Here is a 27,779-nt window from a genome sequence, read left to right as displayed (position 1 = left end):
GGCAGAAGATGGTGCTGTGACTCTCCAGGAAGCCAAAAGCCTAGAAATACCAATCCTCAGAAACACTTCAAAAAAATCCCACAGAGAAGCACTGGCATGTTTGGCAAACACTGAAACAAAAATGTCACCACCTTGCCAAGTTGGCAGAGAGAGACATGATGTGTGATCATTATAATGAACGCTGGCTAACACTAATGTGTCCTTAGCACAGGCTGGTATGGGAGGAAGGGTTATTCCTCCATTAAACTCCCCCCCCCCCCCCCCCCCAGCTCTATAAGTAGACTGGCAGTGTTTCTTCATATATTATAACTTCCGTAGCTGCCACATCCCAGCCCAAACCAAGAGCTAAAATCTCAAAGGCCCAGTGGAGACAAGTAAGTAAACCATAGACTGATGATGAAGAGACTTGCAATGTGTATGCTTGTCTGTATTCACCTAAAAACATACTTCATAATATGCACCAGATGAGGCTGGGCTGAAACAATCCAGAGTGTCTCTGGATCATTGTAAGGTATCTGTCAGAGTCATAAAAAATCTTCCTCTCACAGATGAGGGGCAGAGGGACACTAAAACAAGAACAGGGAAGAAAAGTGGCTCCTCAATTACTGACCAAAGACATGGCCAGAGATTTGGTCTCCAAAAGCAATTTCTGCTCTCAGTCTAGCTATCAGCATGCTTCAGGCAATGAGTAGAGCTGAGGATAACAATGTGGCTGGCTGCAAAGCAGCAGAACCTGGCTATGCCTCAGCATGCTCGGAAATGACCTCTTTTCACAGCAACTATGGGCACTGATAACTAATGCCTCAGTCAAGAGAATCCCTTAACCAATGCAGCGTCTGTAGCTGACAAGCATCTTCAGTTTTCAAACTGCTACTTAAACGGTTTTGTCATTGACCTTCCTGCAAGTCACAGTTTCAAATCATGTATGCAGAGAAAGATCTAGCCCCTGACCCCTTCACCAGAGTGCCCCTGGCTATTCCATTTCATGTGTAGGGTCACTGAGAGAGGATGAATCATGATTTTAGTTTTGAGCTGTTATGGCTAGTGGCAGAGAGATATCCGTAAGATGGTTTTGAAAGCAAAGGCACAAACACCAGGCAAGTGTTTCTCACCAGCTGAGAACTGAATTGGAAAATCACAGCCACAGGAGAGACCCCGAGCCTTCCAGCAGTACTCATTCCCCCACAAAGCAAATCTCACTCACAAATAGTAGCAAAATTTAAACCACATTTACAGTTTTGCCTCTTGCCCATTTCTCTGTTGTTGCATTTAAAACAAGCTCAGTATCTTATAAACTCACCTGGGTTTGGACCTTCAAAACCTGCAGATCATTCAGGGCCGAGACGCTGTCTTGCCTACATGGCATGCTAGACATAGTGAACTGCTGGCAGACAGTACCACCTGGCATTGTATGGAGGATCTCAAGTAGAAAAGACCATAGTGTCATGCTCTGGTTAGTCCTCCCCCAAGAATGACATAAGCTAATGCGTACAGTGATTCTTATTCCAAAGGGCTTCAAGCCATTTTCCAGGAGAAAGCACCTGTTCAGGGATGCATAGAAATGCCAGGGCATTAATCAGGAACAGCAGGATAGAAAAGGCAATACATGATTCCTAAAAATGGCTCTGCAGCAAGTAGGAAGGATGGGCAATTATTTCAGTACCTTCATGAGAAGTCTTCAGAAGGAACATTCCCCACTGCTCTTGCAGCAGGGTATCTTGGCATCTTTAGGTGAAGCACACAACTCTACCAAGTCAGTGGGAGTCTTTTTGTTTGCCTAACTGAACTTTGGACTAGCCCCTTATTAGATGCAGTGTTAAGGACCTTGGATTTACACTGCTCCAAAAGCTGGATGTGAGCTTGCCCTATCCCAACTCTCAGCTTTTACTTAATGCAATACTGGAATGGCAGAAACACCAGATACAGATGGTTTCAGTAACTTCTTATATGTCTATAGTCAATCTAACAAATGTTATGCTTTGAGTACCCCCACAATAACACAGCAAAATTCTGGCTCAGGCAGCTGTTTGGAATTGCATTTTACTAGCCTGCCAAAATGCAGTCTGCTTGTAACAAATTCAGAACTTTTCCAAGTTGGCCTATGTCACTTTCTGCAGAGTGAAACCTTTCATTTTTAATTCTATTCTTTTTTCATTGTGTTTTATTTGTTTCTCTGGAATTTAAGACAACTTAGGGTATGCTTTAATGGAATTTAGTCTTACAGAAAGTCTTGCGGATTTGCAAGAGGCTAAACCAATGAAAATTGGAAGTAATTTTCTTTCCAATACCAGAAAATTTGTTGTCTGAATTAATGATTGATTTCAGAGATACATGCGTTAATGCCATACTTCATTAATGAGAGGCTAAATTACTAGCAATATTCCCATTCTTTATGAAATACTTTGGCTAATTAGAATTGGAACATTTGACAGGCTGAAGCACTGTAATGTACTGCAGAAGGTCACAGCAGAAGGCGGCAGGCAATGGATTAGTGAACACAAGAACTCAGCAGGTCTGTTCAGCTCAGTCACAGGATTGCGTTGCTTCCAAAGTCAAAACACTTGAGGTTCCTGGGCTCTCTAGTGCCTTTTTTCTGCCTATAAGTATGTAAAATAAAAGTGAAAACTCTAATTAAGTTGATGATGAAGACCATGAAAATTGTTATTTCTGAAGTGGCTTCTATGGCTGCCAGTCATGCCTGAGAACCAACTGCATTAGAGTCTGTGTAAAAACACAGCAAAACCATGTTCCATAAAAACCCTGGGGCAATTGGCTCAGAACAATACATTTCAGAAATCCAAGTGTGAAATATGGGTCTTTTTCTCCCATGCCTCACCTGCAGTGATCATATAATGTTTGTACAAGTCATTGCAGAAGACTGACTTGGAGTTTCCCTTATGTTCATGTGACCTTCAGATAGTATCTTCCTGAGCAGAAAGCAAGCTGCTTTTTCCTCCATGCAGCACATCCCTGTGCTGTAAGCTTGGAATGCTGCACTGCAGAATGGAACAGCCAGTTCTAGCAGCACCAAGTGCTACCATTGCTATTCACAGTGCATACTACTTTATTTTCCTTTATATAATAGACATAATGCGGGAAGCAAATGCCATGGCTAGACCACTTCAAGGGCTCTGTTTTTTTACTGATCTGAATGTCACAAGTTTACTGTGAAGAATTTATACTAGTCAGCCACTGAAGCAGTGAACACTACTGGCAACATCCTAGACGTGCAGTGAGACAGACAGGCAGCCCACGGAGCAATCTCCTTCCTTCAGTAAACTGGTGGGAATAATATGTTAATCAGTTTAGAAAATAAACTGTCTTTCTATGAGCAGCACAGTCTGAATGGACTCCTGTCCACTGGCAGGAGTGTGTTTTGAGTTGTGACCATGTCCACTCTTGTAGGTTAAACAGTCAGATGAAGCTCATATCAGAACGAGGGAATCCTTCTCAGTGCAAAATATTTTGGTAGTGATGTGAATGGCACATTTTGCTGCCATATGTTGACCTGCTGTCACACTGGTGGGGCTAGAGGTGTCAGCCTATAGACAAAGTAGACACCCTGTGTTCTTACCTCACTAAGTGACTATAATAAATTAATAACATTAAAGATACCATAATGTTATACATGACAAGTACCACATCAATATAATTCTCTTGGCAAAGGCCCAAGCCAGGTAATTATCCTCTGCCTCCCTCAATTTGCTCTGCGTGGGCAGTGGCTTGAACATTTCTTCTGTGGTAATGCTGTTAGGAACTGTTAGCTACCAGTACCATTGCAAGCTACGCCAAAGACAAACATGATGCCTTTAAGGTTTGTTCTATTTCCTTGTTTATAAAAACATGTTTGATTTCAAATGACATCTTTGCTTAAAGATCAGTATTCAAGAGAGAAATGTGTTGAAGCACTCATATGTGATTATTTACGTCAAGCACTGACCAAACAGCTGACAAGTGCTCTTTGTAATGCTAGAGATGGGGGAGGGCAGCATGGAAAGTGATGCCTTTATTCGTATGTAAGCACCAATTTAAAACTAAGATGTTACTCAAGTATCTACAAAGACATCCAGAAATACAAAATTATTTGTTTTGTGAGGACAGTTAAGAAGGTGAAACTCAGTCTAGATGTACAAGAGATCATAAGGTATGCAAAAAAAACTAGGGCAAATGCCCGTGGCTGCATTACAGAAAAATATGGTGAGTTGTACTTTTAGCCTAAATTTCACATGAAACTGATTTCAAACTAAAATTCTAAGAGAAGGTCCTGGGACAAACTCTAGAAATTATTGCTGAATATTATTTTTTTCTCATGAAGTCCAAAAACAGAGAGAAAAAAAAAATATTCTCAGCTAACAATTTTGTCATTTGGCTAATCATAAATTCGATTATTTTCCGGTTCTAGAAAGGTGTCTAAATGTCAGCTTACCAAACCTAATTCTCCGTATCACCAAAATATTTAATGACAAAATAATCTCAAAGTGCAAATCAATAGTTTAAAGATCATCTATCCATCTAAGGTTACGGATGGATGTTCTGTGTTAATCAGATAATATTTGTGTTGTAATATCTAAAGGCTTCTATCAGTAAACCATTTTATTAAATACTCCAACACCAGTCAAAATTTGGTTCCTGCAGTGTATGTATACCATAAGACCAAATCACTAAACCACAAGAACCACAAGATAACAGTAATAATCATAAGCAGAATAAAAAATATTAGCTGCTCAAACCCAGAGGCTTAGACATCACCTCTGAATTTCCCACTATAGTTCTTCTGTATCATTCCTTCAATATTATTGCTTTACAGATTCTGTTGTAGTTTCATGCTCTGAGTGTAAAAGACACTGGGGACAAAGCAGTACCTCAACAACAGAAGGACTCAGTACTTGGTACTTCAGCAACATCTGTCCAAAAATAACTTTTGGAGGGTATGCTAACTCAAAGGTAGAAAATTCTTATCTTCTATGAGTTACTATTTATTGAAATTTTAATAAACATACATTTCACTGGCTACAAGAGAATCTCACATGGCAAGAAAGTAAAGCTTATCTTGTAGGAAAAGTCTACTTATCTTGTGCTGTTCATCCTCAACAGATTTGTTAAAAACATGGACTAAGAACATCTGCATGATGAACTTTAATTTCATCTTGTGAGTCTAGTTTGTGAAGTTAATGCCATTTGTGATGAGCACTATAGCATATAAAGTCATCTGTAAACAAAATCCCACAAGTATCAGAAATACACAAATAGCAAGAGTTTGACCACATGCAGGGGACCTATTTGCTAGGCTGTAGGTATGTTCTTAGTCTTGTTTTCAGACTGAAGAGCTGTGAACTGGAAACAGACCACAGAAATGTGAAACGGAATCTTCTGCTATTGTATTTTTCTTTTATTTGCTCAATTTGTTCTGTGATTTATATGGAGAATGCAATTTGGAAGATTGTATTGTTGTGCTAGCAATAAGACCACACAATGTTCTTTGACTCTCTTAGACCAAGATGAATTATTTTGCAACTTTGTCCATGCTGTTAAATGATGAACTGGGGCAGTGGGCAGAAAATGGATCTGTGATTAAACTGGATTTCCTGTTTCATGTGGTTTTCCAAACTTTGAAATATTTTTTGATTACATAATAGAAAGTACTCTAGAAAAAAACATTAATTTATTACAAAAATATAATTTCTGAGGAAAAAAAATAATTTAGATTTTAGGGGGCATAAATTCTCTTCTGAAGTACCTCACTCCCTCCGTTTAGGGTGAGGCAGAGACAAGTGCCTGACTTGACTGCCTCAGTAAATCATATAAACCTTGGTGAGCTGAATCCAGGCCACAGGCCATGAATGGCAGTATTCACCCTCTTCAAATAACACTATCCTTGATAAAGAGCAGAAATTAATTGTATAAGGAAACTGAAAATATATTTCTATTGATGTTAAATATCTGGATAATTTTCCAGAGTAAAGGCATGGCCTGCTTTGTAAAATAACAACTTCTGGGTTAACCTGCGCAGTGACAAAAGCCAAGCTGTATCTGAAAGCTCAGGCTGAAGTAATCCAAAATTTGAAACCCTACAATAAAGATATTTACACCTATACTACTTCCCCACTGCTCCTCTGACTGGTGTCTCTGTTTGACCTATTGTTGACATCTGCTTTAGAATGGGATTAACCCAGCTGAAATGAATCCCACCCTTAGTGTGCTCCATTAAGGACATTATGTTCCTCTATTTAAATGCCAGCTTTCGGTGTTGTTCTCTCCCTAACACTGCCTGGTAGTTATTCCCTATACAGAGAAATTTAGTAAAATGTTTCAACTGCTTCACCCCATGTCTACTGCTTTGGTACTCATCACAGGAGAAATAGGAAGAATAGCAATTGACAAACAAGTGACTGTAAAGATGTGGCAAGAGCAATGCTGATAATATGGGGAGAGCAAGAACATGAGGTAAGCCAAATGCTGTGGATAGTTTTAGAAGACCACCAGGCTCCTGAGCTTTCACCCAGCACCTTACAGTAGGATTAAGGTAATGTCAAATTTCCTGCTGCTACTCTACAAAATTCTTGGTAGAAAATCTTTGGCAGTCACAGAACCCCAGTGTCCCCTGTGCCTTAGAGCACTTCTACAAGGTATTTTCTTGCAGGCCCTGGGGAAGAGTTTCCTTGGAGGAGTCAGTAATGCTGCAGCTGTAGAATAGAAGCGATTACTTTAGAGAGTCATGCAGGATTTAAAATCCATTTTGTTTTTGAAGTTGTCAGGATCACTGTCTACAGCAAAGGCAAAAATGTAACACTCCTTGACCTCGGTTAGTAAACTATTTCTTAATGACACAACTCTAGGCAGATTAATACCTCATCACTGTGACTCAATGGTTTTCAGATACGTTCCCTTAATGAGGTGTGCTGATGGGTAGAGAGGCTATAGGGATGGACAGACAGACAGACTGGGTTAGGAGTCAGCAGCATTCCCTTCAAGCCAACAAGGCAGGCAGAGAAACAATGCCAAGGCTTCACAGACAGCTTCTTGGCCACAGTACACTGCTGAAGCTGTGCTGAGAAAGGTAGCTATGCCAAAGCACAGAACACATCACGTTACAGGAGTGTTTGTATGGTAGGCAAAATAGGAAAGGGCTTGGATGGATTTAAGTCCTCCTGAGGCTTGTCAAGCTGGACAGCCAGGCAAACTGTTGACCCAAAGCAAACCAGTGTAGTATAAACTGCAAGAGGTGAAAGGCAATGGTAATCTCCTGACTTCAGAGATGTTTTTCAGCCTCTACCCTTTCAGATTTTTTTTATATTTCTATCCTGAGGCTGTGATAATGATGTAAATAACTTCACACACATTACACAGAGCTTAAAGAAGAGTGAGAGGAAGAAGAGCTCTAGAATGGAAGATGTTAATTACAGTTTAAATGTGCAACAAGTATTCTCAAGGAACATGCATGTTCCATATGCAATGCTAAAAGTACTATAAATAAACAATTCTGCTCCCTCTGCTGAATATTTTGATCTTTACTTTGTAGCAAAAATAGGAGCTGCTGCTTGAACCAGACTGGGAGTGTTGCGTAGCAATAGGAAAGGGTCAGCTCCTGCTCTGTCCAGAAGAATAAAACAAAGCTCTCCCTTAATTCCTTAGACAATGCACAGGAACGCGAAGAGGAGTTTTGGGAAAGTTTATGTTCTTATCTGAATAAAAAATATCACGGCAGAAATATGAAGCAATACACAAGCATGAAAGAATGACGGTGAAATCACCATGCCACTAACACTACTGGGATTTTTTTCATTGTCCAAAATGGCACAAGGATCTGACCCTGGAAGTAGTGTTATGAAACTATTGGCATTCACCTTGGGTTTTCTCTGAATGGAATTGAGGCAGTTTTTTTCTTCTTCCTGATAAGACATTCCAGATTTTTCTATTTTGTGGGCATTCTCCAGATTTTCTCATTATGCAGTTAGTTACTCCAACTCATGGGGAAAAGAGAGACAGAGAAAATAATCAGCTTACTGATAGCTGGATTGTACCAGAAGAATTTGGGGAGTACTGGCTATTACAAGAAGTCCCCATCTCATCTACCCCTATTATGGGCCTGTCACTCAGCCGTTAGTGAATGACAGCACTGAAATCTGCAAGCAGAGTTTGGCTAAACATTTGCAGGCTCAGGCAGATGCATCTTTGGAAAGATTGTGTGAATCTATTATTCATGTCACATTATCCACAATGCTCTGTAGTGTAATACCACGGATGCGATTGCAATGTTTTGAAAGCCAGACAGTAAATTCAGGTAGAATTCAACAATTTCTTTCATTTTACACGGGTGTCCAGTTAACTTTAAGGAGCAACTCAAAGGAACTATGTGAAGTGGGTAAATGCCCTGGAGAATGCTGGCTTAGTTGGAATTTTGATTGTGTAAATGTAGCCCTTTAGTGTTTGCTACCACATGGCTGATTTGTTAACACTTTAAGCATGCACATGTACATTTAAAGTCAAATACTGCTAAGCATATATCAACCTGACCCTAGGCACATAGGCATTTGGCTGTCTTCTGGATCAGAAGACTGTTTTGTGGTAGGATTATTTTAGAAATGAAGCTTGGTCAGAAACTTAAGACAGAAATTTGCAAAATTGGCAGTGTGATTTCCTTGCCCAGTGCAACAACTTTCATAACCATTTTACCTTTTATAAAGTAAATGCTGACATCAAACCTAAGCACATTACAAATGGCTATACTTAATGGCCTGATTATATGGACATATCTAACTCTTAGTATTAGTGTGAAAGAAATGCATTGTAGATATTGATGGCTAGTGTAATTATGAGTCATTTCCTCTGATATAATGCTTGTGCCAATGAAGGTTAGGATGCCCAAGGGGCTATTTTAGGCTAAAAAAAAAAAATGGAAATAGAAAGGGAGCATGTCCTGTAGAGTGGCAATGACTTCCATTCAGAAAACATCTTTACAGGATAGCTTCGCTTTGAGAAGAAAATGATTTATATCCCTTCTAACATGGAACAGCAATAATGAGAAACAAAACTAAAAATGGCAAAACAGAGCAAGATACCATACTTTCAAAGGCTTTGTAACATTACACTTGAAAAAACAAATCATGGTTTAGATTTAACTGTCACATGAAATATGACATTTAATAGCCTTTAATACACTTTGATCTGGTACCATCAGGACAGCTAGTATGTTCTGTGCTGCTGCTTCCCCTCAGGAATTACTTTTCACAGATAAGTATCACGTCACATGGAGCCTGTTTTCTCATATGGAGCTTCACACATCTGTTCTAATTGTTCTATCAAAATCGTCTCACTGGTACTGTCAGGGAAATCAGAGATCGCTTATGGTCCTTGCTAGGATGCTGAAAACAAGTAGTCATGCTTGCCAAGTGGTGATCCAATAAATACTTAAACACCAAAACCCTCCTTGATCTAGATCAGACCACGGCAGACACTGTTGGAAACCAATCCCTATTGCAAAAGTCGCTGTGGTGAGCACATAGACCAGGAAAGGGTAGTGGGTAGTAGGGAAGTCGGTGAGTCTACATTCCCTTATAAGACTCCAGTTGCTCTGCTGTCAGCCTCTTAATTACTCACATTATTGTAATAGAGCTTTCTGCAAAGTGGAGGAGGGGAAATAATCTTTTGTTGTTCTTGCATTTAATTCCATCCTACTGCTTTCAATATTGGCCTTTTGGTTAATGGTTTAAACTGAGGCTCAAGAGATCTGTTTTCAGTTTCCTGTTGGCCACAGATTTCCTATAGGGAAGCACAAGGCACATCACTAAATCTAATTTCTCAATATGTTCGGCTAAGGTGACTTACTTTGTTTCATCTATTTAGGCTGTGTGCTATCCCGAGCAAGGACTGTTTTTTACCATGCTTTTAAAAATTACTGAGTTTGGTTCTCCTAAGCAGTCCACTAAAATAATAAGGACTTTGGGAAACCAAATTTTATATTGGCAATCCTCACCAAGAGTAAACAAGAAATATGAAATAATAAAGGAAGGTGTTGAATTACACTATCTTGCTAATACTGCTAATGGAATGCAGTGAAGTCTACGCAATATGAGTTGTAATGGTGTAGGTGTAATGATATGTTTATCTTCATGAGATTTATCAAAATAAGTTAAATACCCTAGGGACAAACTGCCTGCCAAATGCAGTGCTTTTCCCTGATTGTCCTACCTGACTAGGATCTCAAAGTCTTCAAAGAGGATCCTGACTGTTAGCAAGTCTTCTCATTTTTTTTTCCCTCCCATAATGAGCACAGCCCCTCTCAAAAAAAAAAGCTGGTACTGCTGTGCAGATGGTAGACATCTGCAAAAGAAATGCATCATCTTACATCATCTGGTATTGCTCATGTTATCACTATAGGCACAGAGTCATTTATGTGTTACCTAACAACTACCTCGTTAGAGATGAAACTTCCTCTGTGAAGAGAGCTAATACCATGCATCCAAGACATTGCCCTAATCCTATTTTGACAGCTTGATTAGCATTTATGCTAGCCTAAGACCTTTTACCTATACGTGTAGGTACAAACTGCCACATCTATTAATGTGAAATGCTTTATATAACAGACAATGCCCTGCAAAGGCATGAAGTGCCTGTCCACATTCTGTCATTTAGTGTTCAGGAGATTATTAAATATTATGTTAATTTGGATTGGAGATTTACAGTACAAGAACAGCAGTGATAAAAACTGACTTCAAAAATCAAGGAAAGATTCATCAGGCAAACCTTTGAAAATCGTAATCTGGATTGAATGGGCAACAGGTGCATTGGCATCACTTGGTAATTCTCACAATTGAATTTGGCCCCTATATATGCTACCAGACTGGTTATAGCAAAGATTAATATACTAATGTGGTGCCTAAAGATTTCACAGGTGAACTTTAACAACCCAAATAAGGCAACTACCCAGATGTCTCTGGGTAGTTGCCTCAAAACAACCTGATCTGGTTCCAGGATATTACATATCCCAGAGCCTAGATCCAGTCTTTGGTAATAAAGCAGGATATATTCAGTTCAAGAACAATGATTCTGCCTCAACAGCAAGAATTTTTTAGGATCTTTTCTTTTGCACTGCATTTCAGCACCATCTTAAGACCATTATGCAAAGATAGAAACACTACTTTCCTCATATTTTCATCCTCTCTACAATATTTTTAGAGAAATGTAAGGCTGAGATAACACAAAATCAAAGACTGAGATTCTATTACTAGCCTTATTCTTCTATGCCTTAAATCTAGTTGCAACTAAAAATGTTGAGGAAACAGAAGGTAACGCTGAAAGACAAGAGAAAATGCTGCATGTTGCCTTAAACTATGCTCGGGGCTGATTTTTAAATAGAATTCTTCCTTCTTCTGTTTGAGTGACTGTCTCCCTGTGTTTTTTTTATGCAATCAGCATAATCCTATTTAGTTGCCTTTCAGCTAGAGGAAAGTTTAAAGCACAGTACTGCTTGAGTTGTTTCAGAGAACTTGACTTCAGAGGTGGTTGCAGTTCTTTAGCTGGTGATACAACTGAATGGTTTGTGGAATAGCAGAGGACAAAGCCTCCTGATTACTGTTTAAGAGTAGGATGTAAGTAATAGAAATGAAGAGGAACAGAGAAGAAACCTAGTAGAAAGCTGAAGACCCTCTTTCTGGCCAGGTGGAGAGGATTTTGAGAATGAAGCTGCTTAGCACTAAGTCTTGTAAGGGGAAAAATCCCCAGCTATGGGCAGACTTCTCAGGCTACAGTGCAGATGGGTCTTCTCCAAAATACATAAATATGCACTGTGTGCTAGTTATGAAACAATATGAAAACTGTTTGCAGGACTATTATTGCTTCTTTAATGTTATATTTTCTTTACACTACGATATTTTCAAATCTCTGTTCTCTATGCTTTTACTTTCTCCCTCTGATGAAGACAGATGTTTACATTTTATTTATAACTGGCACCCACTCCACTCATTGCATTATTCTCTCTACTATGTCACCTACTTGTACAATTTTCTTCCACAGAAATGGAAAGAATGGCAAGATTCATCTTCTGGAGCCTTGACTTCAAAGGAGCTACCTCTGCCCTCTTCCAAAAGGAGCAGATACCACTCTTGTGGTAAGGAAGAGGAGCAAAGCGTTGTAAAAGAACCTTTTATGCTGTCTGTTGGATAACTTGTTTACTGTTGGCGGATGGGGGAACCTTCATTAAGTTGCTAAGTAGAGTCCACTGGTCATTTATGCTTTAGATCCACTTCTGTGGAAAAATTCTGTTTAGCTTGGGTCTAAATGTGAAATGGAGCTCCACATTGATAGAATGTGGTTTCTCGGAGCATTTGTATGTGCTCGAACATTCCTGTCAGGCGTTTTTATACTTTTAAAATAAAAGCAGATTGACGGATGGATTTTTCCAATTAAGATAACCATTTATTGCTTGCTACCAAATGTTTAGCCAGAGACACCCTAATGTTTTAGTCTCTTCTCCTCTAATTTTGCATATACTGGTTTTACACGTGTATTACTTCACATAATGTGATGGTGAGTCTTCTAATTAACATTAGTAAAAATAAAAGCAGAACTAGAACAGCTGTTATTTTAAAATAGCTAGGTATCAGTGATGGTTGTGCTATTATTTAGAGGCACTGGGTGATGGACGTGCCTTAAATGCCTTGGCTAATCAGAATGCTTCAAATAAAACAAATACTAGTGATACCATGGGAAGAGTGTAAAAGAACAGGCAATTCATCCTGATGTACTCTTTACAGCCCGCTTATTTTCTGTGATTCTGATCAGCTGAGAGTCTTTCTCTCTTCAGAATTGAAACAACAGAGTTGACTGGATAGATTAAAAAGATTAAAATGAGACGTTTGCTGCACACTGTAAGTGTCATGGGTTTATACATGGAAGCATAAACATTAAATTTCAAGATTTAACTTCAAAGGTGGAAGATTTCTTTTATTTCCAAGACTACATGGAAAGTAACTGCCAGGTAACTTCTAGGAATGCCATTAAATTGTTGATGACATTTCCATTGCGAGTCAGACTGACAGACTATCTTCATGAAGTTTCTTTCCCTGGATATTTTCATGAATAAGTTAATGGCAGTTGTGCCTATTTTCTTAGCTCTGTGCACGGAACAATTACCTATTTGCACAGATGTGGCAAGCAAAAACCGCAGAGCAGGACAAATGCTGAGATCAATTCTGGAGTTTGTTCCAGGTACGGAGAGAAAACATATATGTTTTAATGCCAAGATTCTAAATTTCTGGATTGTAATTTTACCTCTCAAATTCTGATGACTTCATCTTCATTCTTGTGGTGTATGACATCACCAGAAGAGCCTTAATAGTTTTGTAAGCCATCTTGCTTAAAGGAGGAAGGGGAGATACTATTTTTTTTTTCTTAAGACTTCCCTACAAAATAATCTGTGACAGAGAAGGGTAATTTAAGGGACTATCTCTGCTTGTATTGCGTATTTGTGAAGAAGAATATTGATTTGAGGAGGATTTTGCATAGTGTTGTTGTCCATCATAATAAATATCTACACAGCATAGAATAACACTTTGACTAGAGAGACTATTGAAGTGCATTCCCTCAGTGTGCCACTAATGTATGCCTATTTTCTGTATCCTACAAATAAGTAATAAGTCTACTTTGTGGTTTATAAATCTGTGTCTAATGGTTCCCACAGAAAATCCCAAGTAATTCTTTGCAGACTACCTTTCCTTAATGATGGGACATAAGGGGTATGTTGATGAAAATTATTTCTGTTGCTTTTCAATGATCAGAAACATACAACATCTATCATTATAGCAACGGTTATTACTGTGCTGTTGCATCAGGTTTGAATCTTGGGATTTGACCTCAGTAGCAATTTTAGATTGTAAACTTTTCTTCTCAAAGACTGACTACAAAGCATAACTGTCTGCTATGTTATTTCTTTTTAGTTTGACAGCTGAAGTCCTCTCTTGACCCCACACGATGCTTTAATGTCATAGAGAATTTCCAGTGCATCCTGTAATAATCCTGCCTCAAATACCAACCAGTGAACAGTTATGTCAGGAAAGGGGGAATGCTCGCTATAGAGAGGGTTATTCTGCAATCTTTCTGTGACACTGAAGCTGCACCTACTCTGTGAAATGCCTGTATAGTTAAAACTCTAGTTCTCTTATTCTCATATTTGCATAGTAGAGGTAGCATTAATTTGATAGATACCATTGCTGCTGATTTTAAACCTGGGACAAAACTTGGTCCAAATTTCCCATTCACTTTTATGCAAAGTACCCAATGAAATCAATAACTGAAACTTGTGTTTTAATTACTGATTTGTGTGATTTGCCCTTTTTATTTTATAGATTAAGGAAATGAAATGTATGGGCATGGCCCATAGATGTCTTAACAGCAAAAAAAGGGGAAAATGTTTCAGGTAACGTACTTAGAAGAGCTCATTCAATTTGGATATGCTTGGGACCGGTCTCTATTGGACTTTCATCATAAAATCCATGATTTTGTTTTTAAATTGCTTAGAAGCTTAAATTCAGACTAGACATTTGATGTCTTTGCTCTGTCAAATCCTTTGGGGGGGGGGGGGGGGAAGCTCAAGTTTCTGCAAGTCCGCTACAAGTGAAATAGTGCCCTCCACAGAGTTGGAGAGGGGTTGGGATGTTTGTTAGACTGCTGACTTCTATGTAAGTACTTCCCTTTACTTACCCTGAGAATTAATACTACTATGCCATGGACTAAGGTATTGTTTAATAGGAATAAAGATATACTAGATATCTCTGACACAAACAACTACTCACTCACGGTACATAATAAATCATGCTATTTGTTGTATGTAACAGTCTGTCTCCCCATATCTTTCTGTTCCAATTTTATGCAATGTCAGCTTTTGGGGAAAAGAGCTGCCTTAATTGATTTAATGTTCTGTACAAGACTATAGTTCAACACATACAAATACTACTATTTTGCAAGGATTTTGGTGGTTTGCTCATTTTTGTAGAGAAGATGACTGAGATTTCATAGAAAAATCTCAGTCACAGTTTCTAAAAATGGACAGTTGCATCTTATAGGGTAGTGTTATAGCTTCCTCATTCAATATGTAATGACCCGTGCACTCACGTGATCTCTTATTATGAATGCTATAAGTGTAATTTTTACAAGGTAACTGTCTATCTAGATGTTCTTTGTAGTGAATGGAAAGAAATAGACACTTGTGTAAGGCCTCTGGGAACTAGAACTAATTCTACAAACTATTTCTGACAGTACTAATAACAGTATGACAGCTCAGTCTCTTTTCTCTCTAGGAAATGATTGGGCACTAATCTGGCTGAATGCAAAAGAGTTTGTTTAACTGCTCGGGGTAGAGACTCAGAAATTCCCTAATGCCAGAAATCCAGCTAGTGGAGCTGGTATTAAAAAAAGACCACATCTCATGGAACCACATTTTGTTATCTTTTAGGGTTAGTTTTACAGGGCAAGCTCACTGAGAAAGTTGATGGCGGAGAGGAAGGGACACCCAAGGAGAAGCAGATGGCTTGCCACTATGTTTATCCACATTTGTCAACCAGCAGTTGAAAGGATGGAGAAACAAGGTGGGAGTCTTGCAAGATGTTCTGGTTTGATGGATGATCGAGATCCTGCCTCTCTCTTCTACAGTCACTAGTTGATTTAATCTGCTAAAGTTGTGTAATAACTGGTGTAAACTCAGCGTGGTCTTTATGATAAGAGGAAAAGTATCTAATATGTATCCAGAAATTGACTTACTATTTTCAGGATAAAGGATACAGTTTCTTCTGAGGTTTTTATCCCCCAAAAATACTCTTAGTGAGAGGCTGGCTTTCTCTTCCAAAATGGTCTGAGCTGAGCATCTGTATGACCTGAAAAACTTTAAATTAATATTGGCATCTCACTGGATGAGTGACCTTATGTTGGGGGTGGGATACAGAGTCCAAGAACCCAAGTCTGCAGGACAGTAGGGATCAGTGTAAACTGGGAGAGCAAGAGGGAGTTGAATAATAGCACATGGCATGGTTGAGCAAGGTTGCTCTCTGCAGATAATCAATCCAATATGAGGCCATGGGCTAGGCAGACCAAAGGAGCAGAGAAGGCATGTTTTCAATCACAGTGTAATAAGTAATTTTGTTGTTTCTTTTAGAGAAGGATTCTTATAAAATGGAAAGGGGGAAGGGATTTCTCAAACAGAAAAGGATAAAATAAAAGAATATGATCTGGCCTGGAACGATCCTTTAGACCACTAACAGCCAAATACTGGAATGGATTGACTATATTAAAATATTGTTGAAATACTGGTGTCAAATTATATTCAAAGGATACTGTTTCTTTATCTAAGTAAGCTATCTTCTGTCTAAATGGTTTCTACATGGCAGTTTTCTGCTAATGATGTCTCTGTGTCATTAGAAGTCCTTCTGTGTTCACAACTACTCTAGGTATTTTTAATTTCATTTTAAAATAGCAACAACAATTAGCCAACTAAGCCAAATTATTTTGCATGTTATGACAAAGGCCTACTTCAGTTGAAGTGCTTTTCTCTAATACTAATGAAATGAAATGAAAACACAGACTGTAGGCTACACCTGCATAAAATAAATGCTTAATTTTAATTTTTTTTTCCTAAGACCTTTCTCCCCCTTGAAGCACAGAACCCAAAGCAAGTGAGTACTATGCTCAAGTAATGAGGGCTCTTAGCAATTCCTGAAGTTTGGGAAGGTGCTGGAGGAGCACTGTTAAGACATGGCAGTCTGAAAAAGGCAGGTTTTGTTGATTGTAATGTAAAGCTGGTTCAAAACTGACTCTGCAACATTATCTTTTTTTCTGTACACCCAGCACCGAACCCACATCATCTTTGGTACTGTGCCTGAGTGCCCACCACCTCTCAGGTCTTGAAGGAAGAAGAGTTGCTGCTGTGGGTGTTGGTGTAGACAACGAGTTGAATGACAAGATATTCTGTATATACAAACATGTAACTCATTAGGATAGCTTTGATGTACTGTCCGTGTGAGTTGGGGGTGGCTGGAGGGTCAGTGTGGAGCCATGCGAAGGGAGGCCTGGCAGAAACGGTTCAAAAGGTGGGCAATCTCCTTCCTTCGGAGCTGAGTCCCCACGGAGCATCTCTTCACCCGCAGTTCCCCCCTGGCATTTGCCCCAGGTCTTGGCTATGGCAAAATGGTGCCTGTAAGAACTCTTGGCTCTGGGAGTCCTGCTAAACACGCTCTGTGGTTTCTGAGCTGGCTCCGGCCCCCTCATGCAAAAATGGAACAAAAGCCCAGCTGAAGGGCAAGGGATAGATAAAATGTTCCTGCCCTTGCTCTCTTCATTTCCCACCTGCTTTTCCGCAGGTACTCCTTCGGGCAGGCGCCGGCCAAACCGGCAAGGAAATCCCTTCCCCAATTCCCGCGGGCCGGTTAATTCGTTAATCTCATTTTTGGCAATAAAGTACCCCCGAAGGGGCCGCCGCCCTGCCCCGGCTCTGAGCGCGGCCGAGCCCCGGCAGGTTCCTCCGCGGGCTGGGCACGGGGCCGGCCCCGAGATCCGCGCCGCGTTTCGTAGGCGGCCGGAGCCCCCCTCGGCGCCCCCAGATCTCTTCTGCGCGGGTTTGCGCTGTACTATTTGAGGCGGGCGCGGGTGGAAGAACACGCCGTGCCAGCCGCCGCGCGAAGCCGGGCGGCGCAGGGATCCGGGCCGCGGTGCTGAGGCCGTCTGTCAGTCAGCGCGGCGGCGCCGGGACGCGGCCGGGGCGCAGCCGGCAGAAGGCGGCGCGGGGAGTACGCGCGGTTAACGGAGCCGGAGGGCGGCCGGCAGCGGGGAGGAGCGGCGAAGGAAGACGCGGCGGGGGGGGGGGAAAAAAAAGAAAAAAAGAAAAAAAAATAAAAGAAGCGAGCTGCGTTTCTTCCGTACTGCAGGAAAAGGCTATTTCAGGAGCGGTTGCCTCTCGCCCAGCCGGCTGCGATGCTGCTAGCCACCGTGCTGCCCTGGACGTTGGTTTTGCTTGGAGCCGCAGGTACGCCCGCCCGGGGCCGGGGCAGTGGGGCGCTGGCTGGGGCGGGGTGGTGCCGGGACCTGGCGGGGCGAACAATGGGGTCGGGCGGACCCCCGCCGCCGGGCTTTGGGGGCTGGGGGAGACAACCCGCGGTGGGGTCCCCCCTCCCGGCCGCGCCCGGTGTGCGTGGCGGGGCGGCTGGTTCGTGCACATTGTTCGCTATCGTGGGAGCCGGAGAGGAAAGATGGCTCGGGCTGTGCGAATTTGACAGGAGATAAGCGGAGGGGAGGAGGGTGGGGGGGTAGGTGAGAAGGGTGTGAGCGAGCGGCTGCTTCTGCGCTCTGGTGCCGCTGTCCGCGGGTGCGAGGGGAGGAATCGCCCCCCCCCCCCCCCCCCCCGCGGAAGCCCACCTCCCCCGGGCTGGGGTTTCGGTGTGCTGTGAATCCCAGACAATGGAGATGAGGAAAAGAGGAGGCGAGCGAAGCGGAGAGGATGCTACGTGCGCTGTGTTAATGGTGTCGCCGGGCGAGGGAGGCGGTGGATTTTTCGTTGTCGCGTCGACTTCATTGTGAATACCGAGGCAGCTACTGCGCTGCTCGGCGGTGTCCGCCCCCGCCCATCCGCCCCGCTTCTTGCAAGCGGTTGCATGTGCGGGGCAGAAATTGCAGCGAGCGCGGCGAGGGAAGAGATGCGATTGCAATTAAAGGCGGGGGCTAGAGCAGCTGTAAAAATAAAAAAAAAAGGGGGGGGGGCGGGGGGGGTGCAGGACGGCTGGCAGTGGTGGGGGGGAAAAGAGACGGGGCGCTGCGGGAGGGGGGCAGCGGGCCGCGCGCCGCTGCCGTTAAGGGAGCGGCAGCCGGGCGCGAGCGCTCCTGCTCGCGGGAGGGGGGGGGAGACGGGAGGGGTCGACGGCGGCCGCGGCCAATGGGGAGCGGGCGGCCCCGAGCGGGAGCGGCCGTTAGTCGCTTGGGTCGCCAACGTCCGTAACGGCCCCGAGCGCCGGCTGCCTGCCTCACCTGCCCCGGCCCGGGCCGCTGGCTCCGGGAGATGACAGGTTGGCTGGGCGCGGTTAGGGCCACACCTGTGCTGGCACCGCCCCCTCCGCCAGCGGGACCGTGGTCCGCCCCGACGTGCCGCCTTCCTATTGCCGTCCTTCGGCGAGCCTCGTCGCCCCAAGCCCCTTGCTCTGCGCTGTCCTTACCTGCACGCACTAGGAAGCGTTCCCCAAGGGCCTTCTCTTGGCTGTATGTTTCCTCCCTGTCCTGTCCTACAGCTCATCAACCATTTCCCCACCCTTCTTTGCAAGCATCGTGGCCTAAGGCACCAAACGCTGATTGTCGCTGCTGCCTACCTCAAAACTGTCATTGCCTTTACTTCTTGCAGCCCCTTCTCAGCTCATCATTTTGTAACTACTTCCCAGTCGCTGCTGCTGTTCTCTCGGTAAAGTTTGCTCTCTGTCTAGATCCCTGCTATTTCTTGGTAGCTCCTGTACCCGTTTCTGTGTCCTTGCAGTGTACCCCAGTGCACTGCTCGTTCCTGTCACTGCTATTACAGACCTCACTGCAGTCTCTTTTCACCGCTCGCTTAGGTGCTGTCCTTAACTACCATAACGCCTCACTTCCTCATTCCCGTACTGATGATTCCTTATCTCCTTAAGCAATTACTTCTGCTGTAGCTCTGTCTACTAACATAGTAACAATTGCTGTCTTCTTGTGGCTTAATTCCAGCTCCCGTCATGGCGGACCATTGCCACCAGTGTGCTCAAGTCTGTTGCCAAATCAAGCCACCTGTTTAACATCAGCACAACACCCATTCTTAATAGTACACAGCTCTCCTGTGTCATAAGCACTACTATATAGCTTCTCTTTATTATAATTTAAAAAAATTATATTATGGCTTATTAGAGGGTATATGTAACAAATAAGGGGGGGTTGTCTTTCCATTTCCAGCACAGGTCTTCCCCATAGCCAGCTCTGCATCTGGCTCAGCCACACCCTCTAATCACCATCTCTGCATACATTCTTGATCTCAACCATTATAAGATGCCAGACTACTATCTGTGATTCTGTAGCTATCGCCTCTCTGACACATTCACACAGGCTTTCTCAGCTGTGGGAGGGCAGAATAAAGCATTTTTTTCAGGGGAAATAGATGGGAGTAAGCAAAGAAAAATTATCTGCATATCATCTGTTGCCCCACTCAAATACATGTTTATCCAATAATAATAATAATTATGAATACATAGAGTGCCTAGGGAGCTGCACAGCTGGAACTGGACTGTTAAATCAGCAGAAAATGGAGAACACAAAACCGAAATAAAATATTAAAAAGCTAGAACAAAGCAGCAGCACTGTTTATGGTAAAAGTGGCACGCAGCACATCAGTTATGTTTTCCACGCTAAAGGATGCTTTGGTCTGCTAAAGCTTGTACCTCCTTTTTTTCCCAGCTGAACTCATGACAGTCTGTGATGGGGGTAGAAAGGCTGTTGCTTTGGGCTTTGGAAGCTATGATGTTGAAGGAGATGTCAGTGAAAGAGGGGGAGCAGCTACGATCACGCTAATAAAGAAACCTAACTACAGCTTTACAGTAGCTTAAATGTAAAAGGAGGGAAGAGATAGATGCTTATTAGTGAAGAATCCCTGAAGAGACTGTTGTCTGAGCGACAGTTATGTGGTAGGTTCAGAACGAAAGCATGCCTTTACATTTTTTAGAACAATTTCACGTTTTGTATGTATTCCTGTGGCCTGGGATAGTGATGATTTATTTAATCTACTATTAAATTAAAACATTCCCTTATAATTTAGAAGCTGATTATTTATAGACACAGCAGATGGCTCATCTCCTTTCATTTACATCCTGAGAACTATAGTTTCTTAAATAATAGTTTTGTATAAACTTTATCCTCTTGACATATGAACTTGAAAAGTCCTGACTTGACTGTTGGATTTTTTGGGGGTGGATTTTTTTGTAGGTTGGTTGTGTGTTGGTTTTTTTTTTTTTTTTTTAGGACATTTAATGTAATTTAATGAATACCTAGTTTTTAAGTGTTAAAGCTTGTGGCTGCTCTCTGGACTGAAAGTGCCTTCACTTTTCTTGGCTCATCTCCAGAAACCTATTCTAGCAATAGACCTTTCTGCCATAGGGTATAAGTGATTGGTTTCTTGTTGATAAGAGAATGGCATGGTTTTTTGGGGGGTGAGTTGGTTTGTTTGGTTTGGGGTTTGGTTTTTTTTAGGTAATGCTATGGGTTTGCCTAGACTGGCTGGCAGGAAAGCAGAACCAATTGATGGGAGAGGAGGAGGGGATACTGCATCTGCTGCTGTCAGTCTGCAAGGAACAGAAAAATAGCTTTAGTAAGAGACAAAAGCACATTTTATTTTCTCATTTAAAAGGCCATCCTGCATTTTTACTCATTATTTAACACACCTGGTGATAATGCTTATATAGAGAATGCACAATTCTAGGGTTTTTTGTTGGTTTTCCTGTGTGGCTTTTGAAGCATTGGTTTTGCAGGGCAGTATACTTCAGTATGATTTGATCTGTCAGTAACAATTCTGTTGTACTCTAACTCACAACCTGCAAATAGTAAGACGGATATTATGAACTCCCCAAAATGCTTGTGTAAGCAGACTGGGAGAAGCTGTCATCTTTGGAAGTGTGTATCATAGCTTTTATGCAGGAAACTATCAGAAAAAAATCAAGTAGGGGCCGTTACAGTATTTTTCAGGTGCAGTGACAAGATGGTGTCTTTGTTGTTTTCCCTATTCTGTACCTTCACAAAGATCTGAAATGTGAGATAAAATAAGTAAAGCAACTCAATTCTGAATATAAAAGTTTGAAGACAATTGGGAGACAAAATTGTGGTGTTTGTCTTCCTACAATACCTTTCTATAACAGGGAGAATGTCTGGGAGTAACTTGGCTGAGGGTGTGTCTGTGAAGAGAACTACAGCTCCCAGGCATCTCCACTTTCCCGAATGCTGTCCTTTGCGCATGTTTTCATAGGACTTGATGTGTTGGTTTTCACCACAACACTCTCAAGTCGTGGAGGGGGGGAAAAAGAGCCACCAGGCAAATAGACTTTGAGACATAAAAATCACAGAATCAAATTTGAGGGTCAGATCTACGCTGGCTCTGGCTCCTTTTGTTTAGGAGAACACATTACCATCGTTTAAAGCCCTTGCTGATGCAAAGGGATGTAAATGAGGTGGGTTTGGCGGTGGTGCCGTTATGCCCTTTCAGTTCATGGTGCTGAAGTGCAGCTTCCCCACTGCAGCTGCTCATTAGGAGCATTGCCTTTTGAAGTTACTGTGAGAGCCAAATGGCAGGCTTTCAGGCCCTTCTGATACATGGCATTTATAAGTGTCTGAGGCAGTAACTACCAAGTACCCGAATGAGATTTTTCTGTGGTTTTTAGTTTACAATATAGGTGCCTAAAGAAAGTGAAATGGATAAAAATCAAGGATAAACTTCAGATTAAAATATTTTTTTCACTTACAGTTCAAGTCCAGTAGCTGCCACTATATCTGTTGATGATGATAAGGCAGATAATTGATATCCGTAGAGTAAATCATACCCGCAGCTTCTAGACCTTCCGAGGATAAATAAAAGAAAAGCTTGTGCCAAAACACGTTGAGGTGTACAGGGTAGATGATGATGTATTTGAAAATGACCAAGGCTACCTGACAGCTTCTGTTACAGCATTTTTTGGACCTCGCTATGGGCTTTAGCATGTGAGGTTGCTTTTGTTTTATCACAAGCAATATATGTATTACAGGTACTTTAGCAAAACTATTGTTTGGACAAATGTAGAACATCAGTAGCCTTAGTCCTGGTAACTTCAGATTTTTAGGCAGCTGCTGATGAAGAAGCTGATTTTTGGGGAGTAGCTAACAATGGAAGGTTTATCCTGCTAAGCAAGTGCAAATTGCTTTAAGATACCAGAGTCCTTCTCTGAAGAAGCAGCAGCTGTGGGGTATATTCACATAGTACTGTACTTAATAGCTGGATGAGTTATCCAAATTCTTAAGCCATCACACTTAAAAAGTGAATAATTAGAATGGATATCTAGTAATAATTTAGACCTGTGTATTTGCAGCAGAAACAAGGGAGCGATGTTACGTTTGAAGAAAATGAGAGGCTTGCACATGAAGATTAATATATCTCAACTTTCTACTGTATGTGCAAAATTAGACCTCAAATTTAAAAATAAGGGGGAGAGATTTTCAGCTCAAGTCTGTAATTGTTCACTTTTTCTACAGTGCAGGTTCTGTGTTTCTTCCCTGTCTAGTTAACTAAGGTACTAAAGGTCTGTAAGGCTCTGACTGTTCACAGAAGTCAGTAGCAAACTTGGCATCAGTTGGCTTAAAGGCAGGTCACAGAGGGACCCAAAACCAGGGAATGGCAGAAACTGATCCTACAACTATTTCTGGTAGCAATTTGTGATGGCAGGGATGAAGCCTTATATCTGTAAATCTGATGCAAGAAAATTAAGTTTAGGCTAGAGACAGTAAAGTGATATGTGTCGTAGTTGATCTTTTAGCTATTTGCATCCTAGATCTTATGACAAGACAGATATAGTGATCTGCAGGGTGTGTTGTGAAAACTGGGAGTTGCCTGATTTAGTACAAACTTGGTAGAAAGATGTGGAAGATAATTTGGAAAGCCATTGAAATGGTTAATTTCTTAGGATGGAGAGACACAAATATCCATCACCTTATCAGGTTATTGTTTGCCAGGACAGAATGCATATAAAGAAACTCGTGACTGTTTTAAGTGTTTCAGAATTGTCAGTCTCATAATGCCTTGAATAAAAATATTTTTTTCTTTATAGAGAACTTTTAAAGACTGTTAAAACAATTGGGTCTTTATAATCAGGATAGCTACTTTTCACAATTTGTTATTGATTTTAAAAGTATGCAAGACAGGTTAATTTTCTTAAAATCCATCTACTCGGCACTGGTGAGGCTACATTTGGAGTGCTGTGTCCAATTCTGGGCTCCCCAGTACAAAAAAGACACAGACTTATTGGAGTGAGTCCACTGAAGGGACTGGAGCATCTTTTGTATGAGGAGAGGCTGAGAAAGGCTGAGACTGTTGAGCCTGGGAAAGAGAATACTTGAGGGGATCTTAGTCAATGTGGATAAATACCTGATGTGAGGGAATTAAGAAAGAAACCAGGCTTTCCTTAGTGATGCCCAGTGACAGGACAAGAGACAACAGGCACAAATCGGAATACAGGAAATCCTGTCCAAACATAAGAAAACAGAACAACACCCCCCCCCCCCCTTTTTTTTTTTTTATTGTAAGGGTGGTAGTTGAATCCTGGAACAGGTTGCCTAGAGAGATTGTGGAGCCTCCATCCATGGAGGCATTCAAAACCCATCTGGACAGACTACTGGGTAACCTCCTGTAGCTGCCTCCCAGTGTTGGACTGGATGATCTCGGGAGGTCCCTTCCAACCTCAATGATTTTGTGATTTTAGTACAGCTACTGCTATAGAAATAGTTATAATAGATGCTTATTTAAATACTTAATTTACTTTTTCATTTTTTGTTTATATCAGTGATACATATTAACCTTGAAATCTTTAAGATAAACAAGAATGTTAATTATTGGTTACTGTTTTATGTTTAATAATAATTTACTGTGTTGGTTAACTTGAAATGCCTTTCCAAAGACGTGGAAGGCAGTGTATAAACCCGTGTGAAAAGGTTGGGAAGTGTGTGAAGTAAAGGGTTAGAATAAGAAATGAGTCAGTGAACATATTCAGACTACATTTTGAGCTCATTTTGGGCAGAGTATGGTATATTGGCACTTGAAAGGTCGTTTCCATAGGTGAGTCCTGGCTGCGTTGTACATAGAAAGTGTAGTTGACCAGGTGATAAACGATGACAAATAGTGATGAAAGTTTTATACAATGGAAATAGAAAACCAGTGTCTCCAAATCTGAATGGGCTTTTCCAGATGTTTCATGTATTGTATCTCTTGTCCCAAAACCAACTGTATTAAAAAATACTTTAAATGTTACTGGAACTGCAATATATTCATAAAGAAGTTAGTTAATTGTCACTGAAATTAGTTTGTAATATTGTAAACTTTCTTGTTTTATTAAAAAACCCCCAACCTTAAATATTTCTTTTAAAAAAAAAAAAAGTACAGTTATTTACAGTGGGTTTTAAATGCTGTCTTTTTAACATGAAGATTGATATATATTAAGGATTCAAAAATTTAAATCCTATTTTTTTCAGTGCCTTCCTATCTAGGATATTCAAGGCTGCATTTAAATATGATACAAAAGATGAACAGCCAATTTGGTGTTGTTTGCACAATATTGGCAAATTGGTCTTAATGTGTGGTATTATTGCATAATCTTATGTTTAAAATAAACACTGGAAATAATTGAAGAAACCTCAGAATTTGGAAATGCTTGTTGGTGGTTCTTCACATCCCACTAAAAAGCAGGCTGTCTTTGCATATTAATCACTCTTTCAAAGGAAGTTTGCCTTATTTGCATTGTGCATGCACTGAGGAGTCCCATAGTGTGCCTGAGAAAAAAAAGGGGGGGAATTGGAATTGTTGTTCTCAAAAGGGTTTTTATTCCATTCAAGTGGAAAGACTGAATGCAGGAGAATTAGCGCAGTGTTTTGTAGAAGAACAGTCCTATTTGGTCATTGCATTTCATGTGGAGCAGTCCTGACTTGTAAGGAGTCTGAATGCTGGGAGTAGGGTTAAGAGGGGAGTGACTCATCATTGTATGACGTAATTTACAGGATGCAAGATACTCTCAATTAAATGTACAAATACTCTATGGATTATCAGGCAATTAATAAAATATTGGTGAAATGTTTAGTGTTTGCCTTTTATGAATACAGTGGCCAAAACTCTAGGCCTTGATACCTTTGGAAAATATGTGGAAGGTGTCAAGATTGGGGAAATTTTCAGGTTGCGTAAATTTTGGAATAGCAACATTTCTTAGGTCTGCATCACTCCTCTGGTAATATGGTTTTACATTACTTCAGCTGTTAACTTTGGAGCAATGTGGGGTCTTGCTACCTTTGTCTGTACTCTTTCTGTTCTGGCTGCAAATCCAGGAAAGGTGAGCTTTTCTGTTACTTTTACGTTGGACATCCTCATATAAGCAAGGAAGATGTCTGACAGTCTCAAAAAACTCAAACCTTTTTATTGAAACATGAACTGTAGCGAATGGTAGAGATGTTTTGATGCGTGATAGCTCTCAAACTATTTTGCTTGTTATCCTAAATGAGAAGATGTACAGATAAGATATATGTGTAAATATATATATATATAGTATGCTATAGTGGGAATTTTATTTTGAAAGGAGCTGTGGCACGATGAGTAAGAGTATTGGCCTGCAAATTGAGTCTGTGACTGTGGTGGTTATGAGTAGCATTATCAATAACTTCTGTTGTAAGTGCAGGTGAAACCTAATCTTTTCCTGTGGTGACATTATTTCTCCATTGCCTTCAGCAGAAACAAAGACATATGTTGGAGGGAGAAACTGCAGCTCAGACATCTAATACAATCACTGTACATCCCAAATCCAAAGATGTTATCCTATGTTTGTGTTTAATCAATAATATTGAGCTCTATGGTTTGCTAAAGTCCTTGGTGTCTTTTTTTCTTTTGCTTATCTTTGCATTATCAACTACTTGGGCGTATTTTCTCACACTGAAATAATGTCATTTTGTTCTGCCAGAAAAATATCAAGTAGTTTCCTGTTAATGTGAAATTCACAAGGTTCCGAGTGAAGTAATGTAAACCAGTAGGAGTTTTAGAAACAGTTATCCTATGAACTAATGAGAGCAGAAAAATCTTGAGTGTTGATGTTCTGGCTGGGGTAAGGTTGATTTTAACTTGAAAAAGTCTTTCCAGAAATTAATCACAGGAATGGGTCTTTTGGTGTTTTTGTTGTTGCCATCTGTAATACAAAATCATATCTTAGCTGAACAGAGTGTTTTTTTTTGTTGTGAGCATGAGGAATTTTTGTGTAAATTTGGTAACGCTATTAATGCAAGAAGATAGGAAGAGCATTCTTCTGATAAACTTTCACAGTTTTTGGTATTTTAGTCAGAATTGTTGGGGTTATGATGTATATATGCAAGTGCGTATATTCCGGGGTAGAAATGGAAAGATTTTCATAATGTATCAAAGCTTTGCCTGTATGTCGTTGCGGTTACCACATCTACAGTCAGAAGGAAAAAAATCCCAAACCATCTATGCAATACACTTTCCATTATTTTGCACATTTATTGTCTTCATATGTTTATATAAAGCACATTGCACTTCCAGTGTGTAGAGGTTAAGTGTAGTAGCAAATAATATATACGACTAACGTTGATGTTATATTTCCATCTGTGATGCATTTTAATGATAGATGCCTTAACATTTAGTTGTTGAATTGTTGTGCAAGCTGTGGCATTGTTACGATAAAACAATGCACTTACACAGTGCACTTCTGCGTGTACTTTGAAAGCCTTATAAATAATCATTTTTAAAACTTTCTCTCTAGCTGTGGGTATAAAACACTTATCAATGTGCTTAAAACATTAATTTTGTGCAGTTCAGGATCTAGCATGCAAAATGCACGCTCACAGTATTGGCTAATTATAATTTTTCAAGAACTTCATTTTGTGTTTTTGAATATGTTAATACTGAGAGAAACAGTCATCAGACACTTGTGTATACCATTTTAGAAAAATATAATCAACAGCTGCTTGTCCAAGTAACTTATTAAATTACAATAAGCCTGCAAAATTCAGAAGAACAGACT

The 27,779-nt window shown here is 40.9% G+C and overlaps 1 protein-coding gene and 1 long non-coding RNA gene across 2 annotated transcripts in view; both read left to right on the top strand.

The window, feature by feature from the left end:
* LOC115344680 overlaps positions 1–14,828 on the top strand; it is an 89,500-nt gene extending 74,672 nt beyond the window's left edge. The window contains exon 5 of the long non-coding RNA XR_003924593.1: positions 12,013–14,828. This is a non-coding gene — a long non-coding RNA (uncharacterized LOC115344680). The remainder of the gene's footprint in view (positions 1–12,012) is intronic.
* Positions 14,829–17,660: 2,832 nt separating this feature from the next.
* Positions 17,661–27,779, top strand: part of NCAM1 (neural cell adhesion molecule 1) — a 160,469-nt gene continuing 150,350 nt past the window's right edge. The window contains 1 exon segment of the mRNA XM_041125251.1: positions 17,661–18,007. Within this exon segment, the coding sequence (XP_040981185.1) occupies positions 17,956–18,007 (52 nt within the window). The 5' untranslated portion in view covers positions 17,661–17,955.

Source organism: Aquila chrysaetos, chromosome 8 (assembly GCF_900496995.4).
Source record: "Aquila chrysaetos chrysaetos chromosome 8, bAquChr1.4, whole genome shotgun sequence".
NCBI lineage: Eukaryota > Metazoa > Chordata > Aves > Accipitriformes > Accipitridae > Aquila > Aquila chrysaetos.
Note: the sequence above shows the minus strand (reverse complement) of the source record. Positions and strands in the feature narration are given on the sequence as shown.